We start from the raw sequence: 15,901 nt of genomic DNA, 5'->3' as shown, positions 1-15,901 counted from the left end.
TTAATATAAAGTAAGCTCTTATGGGAATGGGACGCACTATGTCAGATCTAGTTATTACATATGTGGGTTAACGTATGTACACCTCTGTTTCATTTTATAAGACACAACTGACATGTATAAAGATTGAAGGGTATACTTTATATTATACTCCATTCATTCCAAATTATAGAACGTTTTGACTTTTCTAAATATATAGCTTCTACTATGCATCTAGATTTACACTGTAGGTCTGATTGGCTATATTATGAGATGATGATAGCATGCATAAAGGTAGGATCTCTAATCTAGCATAATCTTTTAGGGGGGTGTTTGTCTGGGCTACATGAGTCTTTTGCATTGCTTGCGAGGATGTTTGCTTTGCTGCATTAGTTGGTATGCTGCACCGACAAATGCCAAATCATGTGTTTAGTTGTCTATATAGAAAAGAAGATTCGAAGAGCACCTGACGATGTCGTCTTCCCTCTCCTTCCCTATGACATCTCTCTCACATGTGCTCTCCCTCTCGCACTCTAACTCTCCGCCATCTCTTTCTAGTCTGGCATGCTCTCCCTCCTCCCTCTCGTCGGCCTTAGTTGCCGTGACCTTCACCGTGGGTGCTGCTGACTTCGAGGGCAGTGCCATCAACTGCATCCACTACCTATTCCTCGAGATCCACGTCCAGGAGGGTTCTCTCGACTGCCCGATAGTAGCTACCGCTTCCCCATCTTCAATGGCATGTCCAACATGATGCTCCACGAGGACGAGGTCTGCCACTAGCTCGCCATGACACCGATAGCTCCGGAAGGGCCGGGCGAGGTCACACTCACCCTCTCACCCAACTCCATTCACTTCCTAAGATGGACCGCCTCCAGATGCATTGTGGGTATAGGGTCCACCTCCGGTGAGGATCTCCAGATGCAGTGTGGGGTCACACTCCGCTTCTTCGAGCGATGGTGCCGCTGCAGGTTCATTATGAATCTTGGGCTCAGGAGGCGGCGCCACATCGGGTTCATGAGTTGGCAATAGCGCGGAAAGCTCCCCCGTGGTGACGTCAGTGGCTGGGCGATCATCTTTGTAGTTGGATTTGACTAGCTTGTCGAAGCAAGCTTCGTCGGTCTCATTGGACTCAGTGGTGCTGTGGTGGCGTGAATGTCAATGACGGGCAGTCGGACATGGGGGCGGTACGGTTACTCTATAGGGGGAGTGATTAAAGAGAGGGTGCAGGCATATGCACAATAGCTGCAAGAAGCCTGCAGAGCTGGTGTTGAGGATGGGCGTGCGGGCGCAGGGGCGTCGGACCTTGACAACTGGTCCGACGGTTAGTGTCAGACTATAGTCCGAGTGGAAATTGTAGGTCTATAATTTTCCAAACCGGCCACGCGAAACTGGCTGGCACGGGCCCGGTGCGAAAAAGCACGGCCGTAGCCCGGTACGGCCCAGCCTCGCCCGTGCCCGTGCCTGGCCTGGCCCGTAGCCGTGCCCGTGCCTGGGCCGAAAGGTCGGCCCGTAGTGCTGGCCCAGGCACGGCCCGTTCCAACGGGCGGCACGGGGCAGGCATGGCTCGCAACCGTCGGATCGCGGAGGCGGGGCGTGAGCCGTTGGATCGCCGGGCGGCCGATATATAAGCCGCCCGATGCGGCCGTTCTCCCCACTCGGCCACTCCCCTTACTCGTAACCCTAGCCTCTCGGCTCTCGCCCTCTCCTCTCCGGCTCTCCCCGCTCACTCTGTCGCTCGCCCGCTCCTCGCTGCACTCGTAACCCTAGCTCCTCGCCTGCTCGCCACTCTTCGCCGCACTCGTAACCTGGGCTCCTCGACGCCGTCACCATGGAGTCTTCCGGCGGGTAAGGGGTCAGTTTCGATGGCCGGTGGTTCCCTCTTCTCCCTCTCCGCCCTCAATCTCCCTCTTCTCCCTCAGATCCGGTGGTTCCCGCCCTCAATCTCCTTCTGTTCCCTTATTCTTCATCCCTGGACGTCGATTGAGCCTCGTTCTCGGCATCCTCGCCGCATCTCCGTCATCTGTCCACCGTCCACATCGCTGGCTGCCGCCACCTCCGGGGCTCCGGTCTCCGTTGAGGTACCGGGGGTGTGCAATCGGTCCGTCTCATCGTAGTCATTTATGGGGCTCCGGCCGTAGAGGTAAGGGTTAACCCTAACCCTAACCCTAACCCTAACCTTAACCCAAACCCTAATCACCAACCTAACCCTGCTTTTATCTATTGATTGTGGCAGCCGTCGAGGAACCGGAGACGGCAGAGATGGCCCCAGGCGCCGGGCGACACGACGATGGGGAGTTTGACCACTCCCAGAACGACGAGCTACGTATGTGTGGGATGGCCGGAGATGATGAGGACGATGATGTCCGCGAGGACGCTGTCGTGCTCTTCGGTCATTCTGCTGCTGATCCCCTTCCCGTCGACGACTCCGACCCCCAGTCGACGTGGCTGATGCCGACGGTGGCCAGAGCGAGGTTAGCCCTGTCGGTTCTAATCGCCCTTCCACGTCTGCTATCTCGGAGGACTTTGAGAAGCACTACAAAACTTAGAAAGGTAGAAAGATCAGGTTTGCTGCCACTTGCCTTCATTGCCATAAGCGCTACTCTGCTTATTCTGCTCATGGCACTGGGCATCTTACTCGACATCTTGCTAAGTGTCCTAAGAAACTTGAGAAGACCCGGGGCATGACTCAGACTCATATTGCTTTTAATTCTGATGGTTCTGTTCGTCGTTGGGAGTACAGTGCTGAGGTAGCTCGTGTTGAACTTGTTCAGTATGCTTGCTAGATTGGACCTACCTCTTATGATTGGTGAAACTGAGGCATTTAAAGATTATATTAAAACTGCTCATAACCCTAATTTTTTACCTGTCTCTAAGCAAACCACTGGTAGAGATCTGTTTAAATACTACAATGAGAAACATGATAAACTGATGGTCTGTTTAAAGGATAATGCTGTTTCATCTATTGCTATTACCTCTGATATATGGTCTGGAAAGGCTAAAGAAGATTATTTATCTGTTGTGGCTCATTTCATTAATGCTGATTGGCAATTAGAGAAAAGGGTACTTGGTTTAAGGTTGATTGATGTGTCCCATAATGCTGAGAACATTGCTGAGCGTGTTGCATCTGTCCTTGCTAAGTATGATATACTTAACAAGGTTTTTTCTATAACTTTGGATAATGCATCTGCAAATAAAAATGCTATGGATAAACTGAAACCTATACTTAAAGAATATTCGGGTTCTGATCTGTTTTTGCATCAATGATGTGCTTGTCATATTATTAACCTGATTGTGAAAGAAGCACTGGCTGCTGTGAATCCTCTCATTGAGGATTTTAGAACATCAATCTCTTTTATGAACTCCTCTAATCAAAGAATTGCTGCATACCAGAGTTATTGCATTGTTAGTGGTGTTAGACCTAGGAAGTTTAGATTAGACATGGATGTTAGATAAAACTCTACCTACCTAATGCTTAAGCACTTGCTGCCTCACAAGAGTACTTTCAGTACTTTCATTGAGGCCAATTACCCTAGAGGTTCAGGTAGTGGTTTCCTTTTGACTGATGATCACTGGGCTATGGCAAATAAAATCTTAGAATTTCTTGAACTGTTCTATGACTCAACTGTTGATTTGTCTGGCTATCCTACTTCTCCACCTATGATTCATCATCTTGTTAAGATTGCTATACACCTGCATAGGTATCAACATGATGAACATCTAAGATCTGTTATCCAACCTATGATTGACAAATACAATAAGTACTGGAAGAACATACCTGATCTTTATTCTATTGCATTCATATTGGATCCAAGAGCTAAAATTAAGGGATTTACCAAAGTGCTTAGGAAGTTACATTCTCTTTTTAATATTGACTACACTAATAAGTTGCTGGACACCAGAGCTCTTCTGTTTAAAATGCATAACAGGTATGATGTAATGTATGGCTCTAATAGGCTGAAAAGGGCTGTTCCTCCATCCCTGTCTGGTAAGATAAGAACAGCTTGGGCTGAAATTTATGATGATGAGGAGTTGGATGTTGGAGCTGGCTGTTCTTCCCTCCCTTCTAGTCTTGATCATTCTAGGAGTGTTTCTGCCACTTCCTTGCTGCAGGCAAGCAACTGCTAGTTCTAACTCTAGTGAACTTGCATCCTACCTAGACTGTGACACAGTAAGCCAGTTGGATGATGAGTTTGACATCATGCAGTGGTGGCATGAGCACAAGCTTACTTATTCAATACTTTCTGTTCTTGCTAAAGACATTTTGACAGTGCCTATGTCAACCATTTCTTCAGAGTCTACTTTTAGCTTAACTGGCAGGATCATCGAGGAGCTGGCGGCGGAGGCTGAACCCTAAAACTATAGAGGCGCTTACCTGCATCAAGGATTGGGAGAATGCTTAGACAAGACTGCAAGCACATAGTGGAGGACAAGGAGCTAGAAGAGGCCTTTGCTGGTCTTTATCTTGATGTTGAATAGTTCACTTCCCATTTATGTAATGGTTTTGTAATAACTGAGACTTGGACTTGTGGTGATGGATGTAATGAACAATTAATCTAGGAGCTGGCTGTACTCTTTTCCTATTTAAGGTTTCTCACAAGGGTGAGTTTTACCTAAACAGGTTTTTAATGAGGCAGCCATTGCACAGCTCCTACTTAAATTAGTTTTAGTTTCAAAAGTTTGTGTTCTTTGTTGTGCTGTGTTCTGATCTGTTTTTGATCTTTTGTGAACTTAGTCATTTTAGATCTCTTTAAATTGCTATGCTGAGTTCATTGAGGGGTTTTACCAGTTTAGTGCCTAGGCCGGCACGGGTATGCTGGCCCTGGAGTCAGCACGGCACGACACGACACGCTCTAGGAATGATAGTGTCGTACCTGGGCCTGGAGTCGGGCACGGTGGCACGACACGGCACGACACGGTTCATCAGCCGTGCCTAGCATGCCGTGCCCAGGCGTGCCGTGCCGGGGCGGGCTAGTGCCGTGTAGTGCCGTGTCGGCACGTTTGGAAAACTATAACTACGTCAGACCGAGGGAGCTTGATGGTTCGATGACTGTCGGAGTCGCCTAGGTCGGATTGCGGAGATCACCATTTGAGGCGCCAAACGGCTACATTTGAAGGCTCGGGACACTTCGCGTTCACGAAAGGCGTCAGACCCTCTCGGCATTGGTCCGACGGTCACGACCAGCCAGTCCAATGGTAGGTTTATTGGCTGCAACTTGAGTAACGACTAGTGTCTCACTTGGGTGTCTATTTAAGGGTCTTGGTCGGCTTTGGCTAATCTCTTTTGGCTCCCCAACGTCCCAATACACTTTGTGAGCATAACCAAGCAACACTCATCTCCTTCGAGTGTTGATCATCCAAGTGAGATTGGGAGTGATTTCTAGTGCATTTGCATTGAGTTGAAACATCTGGCTAGTGGCACTAGCAAACGAGTGTTGGTTGCAGGATTCTTGTTACTCTTAATGCTTGTTGCCACCTAGATGGCTTGGAGGCAGCGGTGGTTCGTTGAGCGGCATTGGTGATTATTGCCGGCTCCGAACAGGTGATTGTAAGGGGCTCTTGTGCTCATTCCCCATAGGAGATTCGTAAAGAGCAACTCTAGTGGAATCGTGGCTAGTTCGAGTGCCTCTCTAGTGTAGTTCTTGCAGTGCCCGTGTTTGTGGACTTGATGTGTGACTGCCAATTAGCGCGAACTACCTAGCTTGGACTCGCCACAACATGGAAGTAGGTTGCCTGGAAAGCAACCGAACCACGAGAATAAATCTTGGTGTTCATATCTCTCTTGCCCAGTTCGGTACAAAGCACTACTCTTGCAATTCATTCTTAGTATACTTGTGTAGTGTTTGTTTGCTTGTGTAAAGGTAGCTCTCTTGTTTAGTGTAGCACTAGAGTAGCTAGTAGTAGTAACTAGTTGTAGTTAGCTCTCTAGCATAGTGGTGTAGTTGCTAGTTTGCTTGTTTGTATGAAATCAATTTAGAGACATAGCAACTAGAATTGTGTAGAAGGTTTGCTTGTGGTGAATTAGAGCTAGAGCAAGTAGTTGCATAAGCTAGCGCCGTCATATTTACTAATCAAACTTTGCTCTAGTGTTTTGTAAGTTTGTAGGGAAATTTTGATAGGCCATATATTCACCACCTCTCGCCATTTAGACCCTATCAAAATCCCAGCTGAAGATCCCCAAGAAGGGGACCTCGCTCCTCCGCCTACGGTGGTCTCACCGTGCCGAACAAGTGCTGAGCCATCACGGTCGAGTTCCAGCACGACGGCATTGCCCAAGACGCTGTTGCACAACCACCGGGACAAAGAAGCTTTCCTAAAGGTAGGTCATCCGGCTCGCGCTCGATCTCGCTATAGGGTGAGTATGTCATGCTCATGCATGAGTAGTAACTTGCATGCAGCTAATATAGAAGTGTTGCACCTGCAGTGCATGCACCTACGGTATGGTCGTCGCTAATGGTGCGCGCGGTCGCAACCGAATAAGCAAGCATGCAGACTGAGCTACCTGCACTCAAAGGGGATCGTGCATCGTCGTGACGTGAAGGCACAGAACATGCTGCTGGACCAAAAGCAGACTCTGAAGATCACCGACATCATCTGCATAGCGTGCGTGCAGTGGAGGCGCAGAACTGCGAGGTGATGGGGCAGACAGGCACGCTAGGCTACATGGTGCTGGAGGTGCTGCAAGGGAAGCCGTACGACCAGAAGTGCGATGTGTACGACCACATGTGGCACGCTTGCCGTGCATGCACACATTAGAAGTTTGCTCGGTCAGCACCATCAACACTGTGCTCTGATCAGTGGACGTTGTGTGCAGGGCATCCGGCCGGACATTCTGAGGTGCTGTCCTCGGGCGATGGCGGACATCATGACGCGGTGTTAGGATGGGAACCCAGCTGACAACAACCGGGCAGAGATGTCAGAGGTGGTGACGCACTGACGCTGCTGGAGAAGATCGACACAAGCAGTGGCAAGGGCGGCATGATGCCCGTCGACGGCGTCGCGTAGGGGTGCTCCTGCTTCGGCTTCAACCCCAGCGTCACCTAGCCTAGCTCTCGTCAGTTGAGACCTAGTTAATTTAAGGGTTAATTGGATCTGTGTCATTATAACTTTGTCGTTTCTGAAGAACACCATTACTATTCGTCTATTTTGAAGCATGCCATTACAATTCTTCGTTTCCCACAAATATGCCACTGAATACATATGGACACAGTCTGGGCCCAGCTGCAGGCGTATACGAAGACATATACTTCATCTCCCCTGTCACTGACATGCGGGCCCCATATGTCATCTTCTTCTTCCCCCTCTCCTCATCACCTTCCTCCTGCTCCCACCTTCCGTCCATGGCTGTCGTGAGATGCTAGCATGGCGCTCCAGCGACCGTGGAGGGCTAGCGGACGGCGGAGGAGGTCGAGGGTGGCCCTGCAAACACACCGAGGGTGCCCTCGCCGGTGAGAGCGGATCAGGTGAGGCCGGCGTCGGTGAGGATGGCCCAAGGTCCGCCGGCGTCCGTGGGAGACGAGGTTTCCAGCTCAGGTTAGCCACGAGATGTAGCGAGATGGCCTCCTGATGCGCTTGCGAAGCCGATGGAACAGTGGAAGGGTGCTAGATGGCTTGCGCAAGGAGATCGACGAGCTCGGGTCCACCCCGGCAATGGCGGTGGCGGTGCTTGGTGGAGGCGCTGGAGCAAGGAGGGCTTGTGCTGCTGCTGTTGCTGCTTGTGGCTTGGAGATGCCCATCTCCCCGAGCGCGGCCATCACCTCCTCCCCGAGGCCGAGCTCCTCAAAGCTCTCGGCGGCCTCGACCCTCTTCCCCTTCCCCTGCGGCGAGCTTCGCTCCGCGGCCCTCGAGGCGGGCCTCGGGACGCCAGGGGACGAGGCGTCCTTGAGGTGGCGGAGGCGGAGGCACTCGAGGAGGAGCTCATGCCGCGGAGGGGAGAGCGGGAGTGGATGTGGGGCCAAGGGTGGGGGCGGCGGTGGAGAGGGCGGCGCGGAGGAGGCGGAGCCGGAAAGGGGACGGGCGGGAGAGGAGGAGGCAGCGACCCGCGGCGGCCTGTCGCTCGGGATGGAGAGAGAGAACCGGAGAGAGAGATTCGGAGAAGAGGAGGAAGAAGATGACATATGGGGCCCGCGTGTCAGTGACAGGGGAGATGAAGTATACGTCTTCGTATACGCCTGCAGCTGGCCCAGGCTGTATCCATACGTATTCAGTGGCATATTTGTGGGAAACGAAGAATTATAATGGCATGCTTCAAAATAGACGAATAGTAATGGCATTCTTCAGAAACGACAAAGTTATAATAGCACAGATCCAATTAACCCTTAATTTAATTAATAATGAAGTTATTTTAGGACAGAGAGTAAGTCGTTTGACATTATATCTCTAAAACATTGTATTGGATGCTATTAAGGTTCTAGACTTGGGTTATCCCTTACATATTGCACAATATTTGGATGCAATGAAGGTCCTAGATTGGTGGCATGATGGGCAGGACACGATGGCAAAGCACCGCGAGGCCTTTGAAAAGGAGGTCGCCATCTAGCAGAAGCTTGACCACCTCAACGTCACTAAGATTACGTAAGCAAAATTCAAGGCCATCTAGAAATCCATCATGCACGTCTAAATCCCTTCGTTTCTCGTCTAAAACTTGTCAGCATGAAGTTCCTGGGCGCGTCGATGGCGACATCCTAGCTGAAGATCGCCAAGAAGGGGTCGACCTCCTTTTCCTGCGACAGTCACACCACGCCGAACGAGTGCTGCGTTGTCGTGGTCGAGTTCCAGCATGGCAGCACGATCAAGACGATGCTATACAACCACCAGGTCAAGAAGCTTTCCTTCAGGAAGGTCGTTCGGCTCGTGCATGATCTCGATAGAGGGTGAGTACGTCATGCTCATGAATCTATGGTTGCAGCTGATGTAGAAGTGCTTCCACCTACACGTACTGCACGCACCCTGTTCGCTTGACCGTATCAGCTATGCTTATCAGCCATGATATAGTGTTTTTCTCTCACAATAAAACAGCATCAGCCGGCTTATAAGCCACAGAAACGATCAAGCGAACAGGGTAAGTGGATGCTAAAGATCATGACGGCATAAGCATGCATGCAGGCTGAGCTACCTGCACTCAAAGAAGATCATACACTGCGATGTCACTACGGAGAACATGCTGCCGGTTAGGAAGTGGATGCTAAAGATCGCTGACGTCGGCGTGGCGCGCGTGCAGGCGCAGAGCTGCGAGGTGACGGGGCAAACGGGCACGCTGGGCTACATGGCGCCGGGGTGCTGCAAAGGAAGCGTACAACCACAAGTGCGATGTGTACAGCTTCAGCATCCTGCTATGGGAGGCCTCCTGCTGTTCCATGGCTTACCCCAACTACAGCCTCACCGACATCTCCTACCACGTCGTCAATCTGGTGTGCTTGCCGTGCACGCACGCGTGCATTACATGTTTGCTTGGTCGGCACCGTCACCACTGCGCTCTGATTAGTGCACGTTGTGTGTAGGGCATTCGGCCGGATATTCCGAGGTGCTGTCCTCAGGCGATGGCGGACATCATGACACGGTGTTGGGATGGGAACACATACAACAGGCCGAAGATGTCAGAGGTGTTGGAGCTGCTGGAGAAGATCAACACCAACAGTGGCAAGGGCGGCATGACGCCAATCGACGACGTCACGCAGGGGTGCTCCTGCTTCGGCTTCAACCGCAGTGTCACCTAGCCTAGCTCTCGTCAACTGATACCTCAGTTAATTTAATTTTAATAATGTTGTTGTTTTAGGATGAAGAGTAAGTCGTTTGATATTATATCTCTAAAACATTGTATTTGGATGTTGTTAAGGTTCTAGACTTTGGTTATCCCTGACATATTGCATTGTATTGGGATGCACCACTGAAGGTCCTGGATTGGGGGCATATATAATGGGTAGGACACGATGGCTGAAGCACCACGAGGCCTTCGAAAAGGAGGTCAGTGTGTGGCAGAAGCTTGACCACACCAACGTCACTAAGGTTACGTAAGCAAAATTCAAGGCAATCTTGGAATCCGTGTCATACACGTCTGAATCCCTTCGTTTCTTGTCTGAAACTTGCCAGCACATGCTGTTCGTGGGCGCGTCGATGGGGTCATCCCAGCTGAAGATCCCCATGAAGGGGTCGACCTCCTCCTCTTGCAGTGGTCGTACCACGCCGAATGAGTGCTGCATCATCGTGATCGAGTTCCAGCACGGCTCTAAACACGCTCCTAAACACGCTCAAGACGCTGCTGTACAACCACCGGCTCAACAAGCTTTCCTACATGTAGGTCGTCCGGCTAGCGCTCGATCTTGCTAGAGGGTGAGTACGTCATGCTCATGCATGAGTGTTAACTTGCATGCAGCAGCTGTAGAAGTGCTGTATGGTCATCGCTGATGGCGCGTGCAGTCGTGACGGGATATGCATGCATGCAGGCTAAGCTACCTGCACTCAAAGAAGATCATGCACCATGATGTGTAGAGCACATGCTGCTAGAACGAAAGCGGATGCTAAAGATCACCGACTTCAGCGTGGCGTGCGTGCAGGCGCAGAGCAGTGAGGTAATAGGGCAGACGGGCACGCTGGGGTACACGGCGCCAGAGGTGCTGCAGGGGAAGCTATACGACATCACAAGTAACGTGTTCATATTCGGCATCCTGCTGTGGGAGACCTACTGCTGAGCATGGCCTACCCCAACTACAACGTCGCCCACGTCTCGCTCCTACCATGTCGTCAAGCTGGTGTGCTTGCCCTGCACGCGCACATTACATGTTTGATTGGTCTCAGCACCGTCACCACTGCGCTCTGATCAATGGACGTTGCATGGAGAGCAACCAGCTGTACATTCTGAGGTGCTATATCATCGGCGATGGCGGACATCATGACACGGTGTTGGGGCGGAAACCCAAACAACCAATCGGAGATGTCATAGGTGGTGGCACTGTTGGAGAAGATCGACACCATATCCGCGGGTCGCTCGCTGACGAGGCCGCCTCGGGGAGCGCGACATCCGCACGGACGTGGCGCGAAGGCTGGCGTACCTCCGCGGCCTATCGCTCGTGCACACAACTCGTGGCGCACCCGTTCATCGCCTCCGCGTTCCATGTCTTCGACGCACAGCCGGCGAAGTAGGAGTTCCCGTCCTCCAAGAGCACGCTGCACGACTGCGCGGACGAGAGGATCGGGGCATTGGCGTGTGCTGCCATTGCGCTGCCTGACTGGAACTATGAGGAAGGCCCGGATCGACCTGGGCTCACGCACGAGATCAGGTCGCTGATCCTGTAGCTGGCGAGCGAGAGCAAGATGGCGGTGGGGACAGCGCCGGCACTGGGCCGCAACTTCATGGGCTCCATCATCGACAGCAACCAGGACCAGCCACGCGCGGACGACTTCGTGGTGGACAACTGCAAGAACATCTACTTCGCGGGCCACGAGATGAGTGCGGTCACCGCGACGTGGTGCCTCATGCTCCTCGCCGTGCGCCTTGGCCAGAACTCAACGACGGACTTGGCCACGTGTTGGCATTTCTTAACGACGGACTTGGCCACGTGTTGGCATTTCTTAGCGTCATCATCAAGAATAGAGACAGAATCCATCCCTGACAATAGCGTTAAAAATGCTTGTTGGCATTTCGTAGCATCACCTCCAGAAAAGGCAATGACACCAGGAAATGTCAACGGGTAAATTTTAACGATTACCGATTTAACTCCGCAAGCGCACGAAAATACCGTTGTAGTATTTCACCTGAAAGTAATTAGGGTATCGTTATTTATATTTTTTCAAATGAAGGCATGGTGTAAAAGTATCTAATTGGTGCATGAACATAGTAACATGACTGCATATTAGACCAAGGTTCATAGCAGAGGTAAACCAGGATAATATTTGGATAGTGTGACACATACTTGGGCCAACCTCAAGGATAAAATAGAAAGAAAGAATAAAAGAATGTTCCTAAGTGGAGCAGGCATATCCTAATATAACCATGCAAAAAACAGTTGAACGGGCCTTCTTATTTCTTTGCGCAGACCAGCGTTTACGCTTTCAGGATTGCGCTTTTTGGTTATAATTCTCTTGTATTTGCGTATATGTCCTGTAAAACAACGAGTCTCCAATACAAGTGGAACCATGTTAATACTAAAGGTATGTGTGTAAAACATGTTAATTTTCTCCTTTTTGATCTTAGTTGTTGGTTGGATTTTGTCAATAAGAACCGCCAACACCATGTTGTGGTCGTCCAGCACCACATCCTTACAAGAACGAAACAAGCGCAAGAGTCCACGCTGTCGTGCGCCGCCTCGACGAGGAGGGGGAAACATGTGAAAGAAAAAGAAAATGAGGAAGATTTATGTAAAATACAAACATAAACGAAGGGGTATGGACCTCCGGTGAACCACTTAAAAAGTTTAGGGACCTAAAAATACAGTCTGAGAGTTGATGGACCCAGATGATACCTGCTCAAAAGTTAATGGACCCAGAAATACAGTTTGAGAGTTGATGGACCTAAGTGACACACGACAAAAAATTAATGGACTTTGAGAGTTAATGGACCTAAGTGACGCACGACCAAAAATTAATGAACCTGCCTGCATTTTGCTCTTTTATATACTACCCGATGCTGACGGCTGACGCAGAAGCTTGGGTAGCTCCCAGACGGAACCTTCTTCGGTTCTTCCTTTGTTAATTTGTGCGTGTGCAGGCTGCTGCGTAGAAGAAAGAACCAAATTTTGTCAGGACACGAGCCACCCGGGCCGGTTAGGAAGGATGCGATTTGCAGTTTCTTGTCTCGGGCGTAGAACGTGGGATGCGCCTTCATTTTGCAGTAGGCATCGCTTTCGCCGGTCTGCCGTGTAACAGCTTTGTGCATTCGCACTAACAAAAAAAAAGGTGAACTAGCTAGTCCAGAAGAAATGTCGCATGCTTGACTGAGCTCAGGCTCTAGATAGAAGAGCCTAAAGAAGCTGGCTTTAATTTAGAGAATGTAGCTGGAGAATAGTTTTAAAATGGGAGAACATTTTTCTTAGTTTTGTATGTCGCTGTGCTTGGTTGTTATGCACCGTGATTAGCAATTGAAGGATTACAACTGAATTCACTTGAGTTGGCCAGGTAAATTTGAAAAATTACAATAAGCCGTGTTACTCCGAGAGTTTTTCTTTTCGGAAGTAGTAATAGTAATAAATAAAGCAAACAACTAGAAGGAATATACCAAGGCAAAAACAAATAAAACAACAAGCTAGAGCAAATATTCATATATACAGGAAAATGGAAGAAGTAAAACATGTATGTATCTAAGCAGCAGTGGAGCCGAACGTGGTGGTCATGTCCGCAGTTGAAGTTCGCGACGACAGCAGGTCGGAATCGAGATGGGCGAAGGGGCTGACGGCCGGCGCGGCCACGTCCTCGTCGCCCTCCAGCATCCGCACGACGCCGCTCATCGACGGCCTGTCCTCCGGCCGGTACTGCACGCACCACAGCGCCACCGCGCACAGCCGCTCCACCTTCTTCCTCGCTTCCTTACCAACCCTGTCGTCGGGCACCAGAGCCCGCGCCACCAGCGCTTCCATCTCCCCGCGCTCCAGCCGCTGCCACACCCACCGCGGGTACCAGCGCTCCGCGCTCTCGGCGGCCTCCACGTCGGTGTAGTTCCTCCGCCGGCCTAGGATCTCGAACAGCAGCATGCCGTAGCTGTACACGTCGCACTTGTGCGTGGCGGGCGCCGCCATCCAGAGCTCCGGCGCGGCGTACCCGGGCGTGCCGCGCCCGCCGCCGCCGGTCATAGTCACGTGCGTCCTCTCCCGCTCGCACAGCTTCGCCAGCCCGAAGTCGGCCACCTTGGGGCAGAAGGCCTCGTCGAGGAGCACGTTGCCGGGCTTGATGTCGTAGTGGATGATCCGCCGCTCGCACTCGTCGTGGAGGTACCGGACCGCCTTCGCCGTGCCGACGGCGATGTTGTAGAGCTTGTCGAACCTCAGCTGCTGGTCGCCGTCGCCGCCGCCGTGGAAGAGGTGGCGGTCAAGCGAGCCGTTCGGCATGAACTCGTACACGAGCGCCTTGAGGTCGGCGTCGAAGCAGAAGCCGTAGAGCCGGACGAGGTTGACGTGCGACGTCCTCCCGATGGTGCCGATCTCCGCCATGAACTGCTCCTCGGCGCGCGGCCCCATGTTGCTCCCGAGGACCTTCACGGCCACCAGCAGGCTGCTTCCGTCACCGGGGAGCTGGATCTGGCCTCGGTACACCACCCCGAAGCCACCGGCGCCGAGCCTCTCGCTGTAGTTGCTGGTGAATTCCTGCAGCTGTGACGAGCTGAATCTCACCGGCCGGTCCTTGACGACGTCCACGGTGCCGCCGTAGCCGCTGCTGCTGCTGTGCTCGCCGCCGCTTCTTCCGATCGGTGGAACTGCTGCTGTGCTCCGCGTCTCCACCAGCGGCAGCACCGGTGGCAGCGGGAGGTCGTCGCCGCCATACTTGCGGATCATGCGCAGCTTGAAGCACTTGTAGATGAGCACTGACACCACTATGACCACGATCCCGCCCGTGATCACTGACACTGGAAATTGCAAACGACATGAATGGTTACCAATCAATCAACAGAGAGTAAGCAATCTCGCTGACTAACTTGATTGCTGAATTGATAGATAGATGAACTGAGTTCATCTGCATACCGATGTCTACTGCGATATTTCCGCCGGTTATTACATCCGACGACGACATATCCGGGTGCTGCTATTCTTGTCCAGGCAAATAAAATGGCACACGAAGGCTTTCGATAGGAATACTAGTAGTGCTTATGAGATCATTTACGGGCCCTTTTCACATAATAATCTGTTGATTATAAAGATATAAGTAAACGCCGAGCAGCTACGTACCTAACGATATGATGCCATCTGGTGACAAGTAAACGGCAGCGGTTGCTGGTCACACTTTGCCGTATAAAAGCCGGCGCTTCTAACTAATGGGTAACAAGAACGCGATATATACATAGTATACTGTACAGAATGCATCTGTAGAGTCTGATACATACACGCACGGCCGGCCGGACCGGTATTAGTTACAATTTGTTCCTCAGCTACATTATTTTACTAGCAGAATACTTTGCGCGTTGCTGCTGGGATTCCAGATAATTTAAAAAGTAATTAGACTATTTATATTTATAGTTATATGAATGAAACTATCTTAAATTAATTTTGGTGAATGGTTTGACACATCGATGTGGACAACTAAATGCATGATAGTGGATGAAGAGATAACTATCATAATTACATGTGCTAGTTGGCTATAATTGCAAGTTTCAGTGGATTGTTGATGTGTATAGCCTGCATGTTGAGAGAAATCTCTAGTGGGGTTTAGCTTTATAAGAGTATAGGATTTGAGTGAGTCAATAGTCAAGTAAAAAACGGACAAGTTACCTCGGTCCCAAAATCACCACTATAGAAAGGATTTGTAGCAATGGAGGGTTTTTTTTGGGCAGAGTCGCAGTGGCCCTAGATCCAAACCATCTTTACAAATGCATTTTCAGAGATGACTGTTACCATCACCATCTTTGAAAACAGAAGCATTTTCAGGAACGACGGGTAACAATAGCTACTTCTACATGTGCATTTGTAGAGGCTGCTCAATCAAGAGGCACCTCTACAAACACCGCATTGTATAAATAGGAGCCTTCCTTCTTCCTCATCGGGGTTTCTACTATAACCCAACGAGGAAGGAAAGGGTGGCCTTGGGCTACTCCCAAAAAAAATGCAAATCTAAGGTGTAGGTTTTGATTTTGATTTCTTTGATGGACGGGGCTTTCAAAGGTAAGTAAATGCTAATCTAGGCCCCCCTTTTTTTTAACTTTTAGCGGTAGATTAGAGCGTAATTAGTGTTTTTATTTTCTCTCCCTTCCATGGTGGTTGAGGCATTTATTGGTGTATTCATATCAAAT

The 15,901-nt window shown here is 50.6% G+C and overlaps 1 protein-coding gene and 2 pseudogenes across 2 annotated transcripts; 2 read left to right on the top strand and 1 right to left on the bottom strand.

Annotated features, from left to right (window-relative positions):
• The first annotated feature begins 7,623 nt into the window (after positions 1–7,623).
• Positions 7,624–9,689, top strand: LOC136499686 (serine/threonine-protein kinase 52-like; annotated as a pseudogene).
• Positions 9,690–9,888: 199 nt separating this feature from the next.
• Positions 9,889–11,265, top strand: LOC136499685 (serine/threonine-protein kinase 52-like; annotated as a pseudogene).
• Positions 11,266–13,164: 1,899 nt separating this feature from the next.
• LOC136501888 (LEAF RUST 10 DISEASE-RESISTANCE LOCUS RECEPTOR-LIKE PROTEIN KINASE-like 2.2) lies at positions 13,165–14,914 on the bottom strand. 2 transcript variants are annotated; one of them, XM_066497417.1, is made up of 2 exons: positions 14,844–14,914; positions 13,165–14,524 (listed from the first exon to the last, which is right to left on the bottom strand). In XM_066497417.1, the coding sequence occupies exon 2, from the start codon at positions 14,451–14,453 to the stop codon at positions 13,266–13,268; it is 1,188 nt and encodes a 395-aa protein (XP_066353514.1). In that variant the 5' UTR covers positions 14,454–14,524; positions 14,844–14,914; the 3' UTR covers positions 13,165–13,265. The 2 variants fall into 2 exon arrangements, with proteins under 2 accessions (XP_066353514.1, XP_066353513.1); XM_066497416.1 differs by lacking the exon at positions 14,844–14,914 and adding an exon at positions 14,640–14,779.
• Between the last annotated feature and the right edge of the window lie 987 nt (positions 14,915–15,901).

Source organism: Miscanthus floridulus, chromosome 13, assembly GCF_019320115.1.
Source record: "Miscanthus floridulus cultivar M001 chromosome 13, ASM1932011v1, whole genome shotgun sequence".
NCBI lineage: Eukaryota > Viridiplantae > Streptophyta > Magnoliopsida > Poales > Poaceae > Miscanthus > Miscanthus floridulus.
This window is presented reverse-complemented; position numbering and strand designations above follow the sequence as displayed.

What these genes read in the sequence shown, in the direction of transcription:
- LOC136501888 (XM_066497416.1), bottom strand. Translation starts at nt 14,688, where the DNA reads ATGTCGTCGTCGGATGTAATAACCGGCGGAAATATCGCAGTAGACATC. An exon ending in AAATATCGCAGTAGACATCG is followed by an intron (nt 14,525 to 14,639) that starts GTATGCAGATGA and finishes TGCAATTTCCAG; the next exon opens with TGTCAGTGATCACGGGCGGG.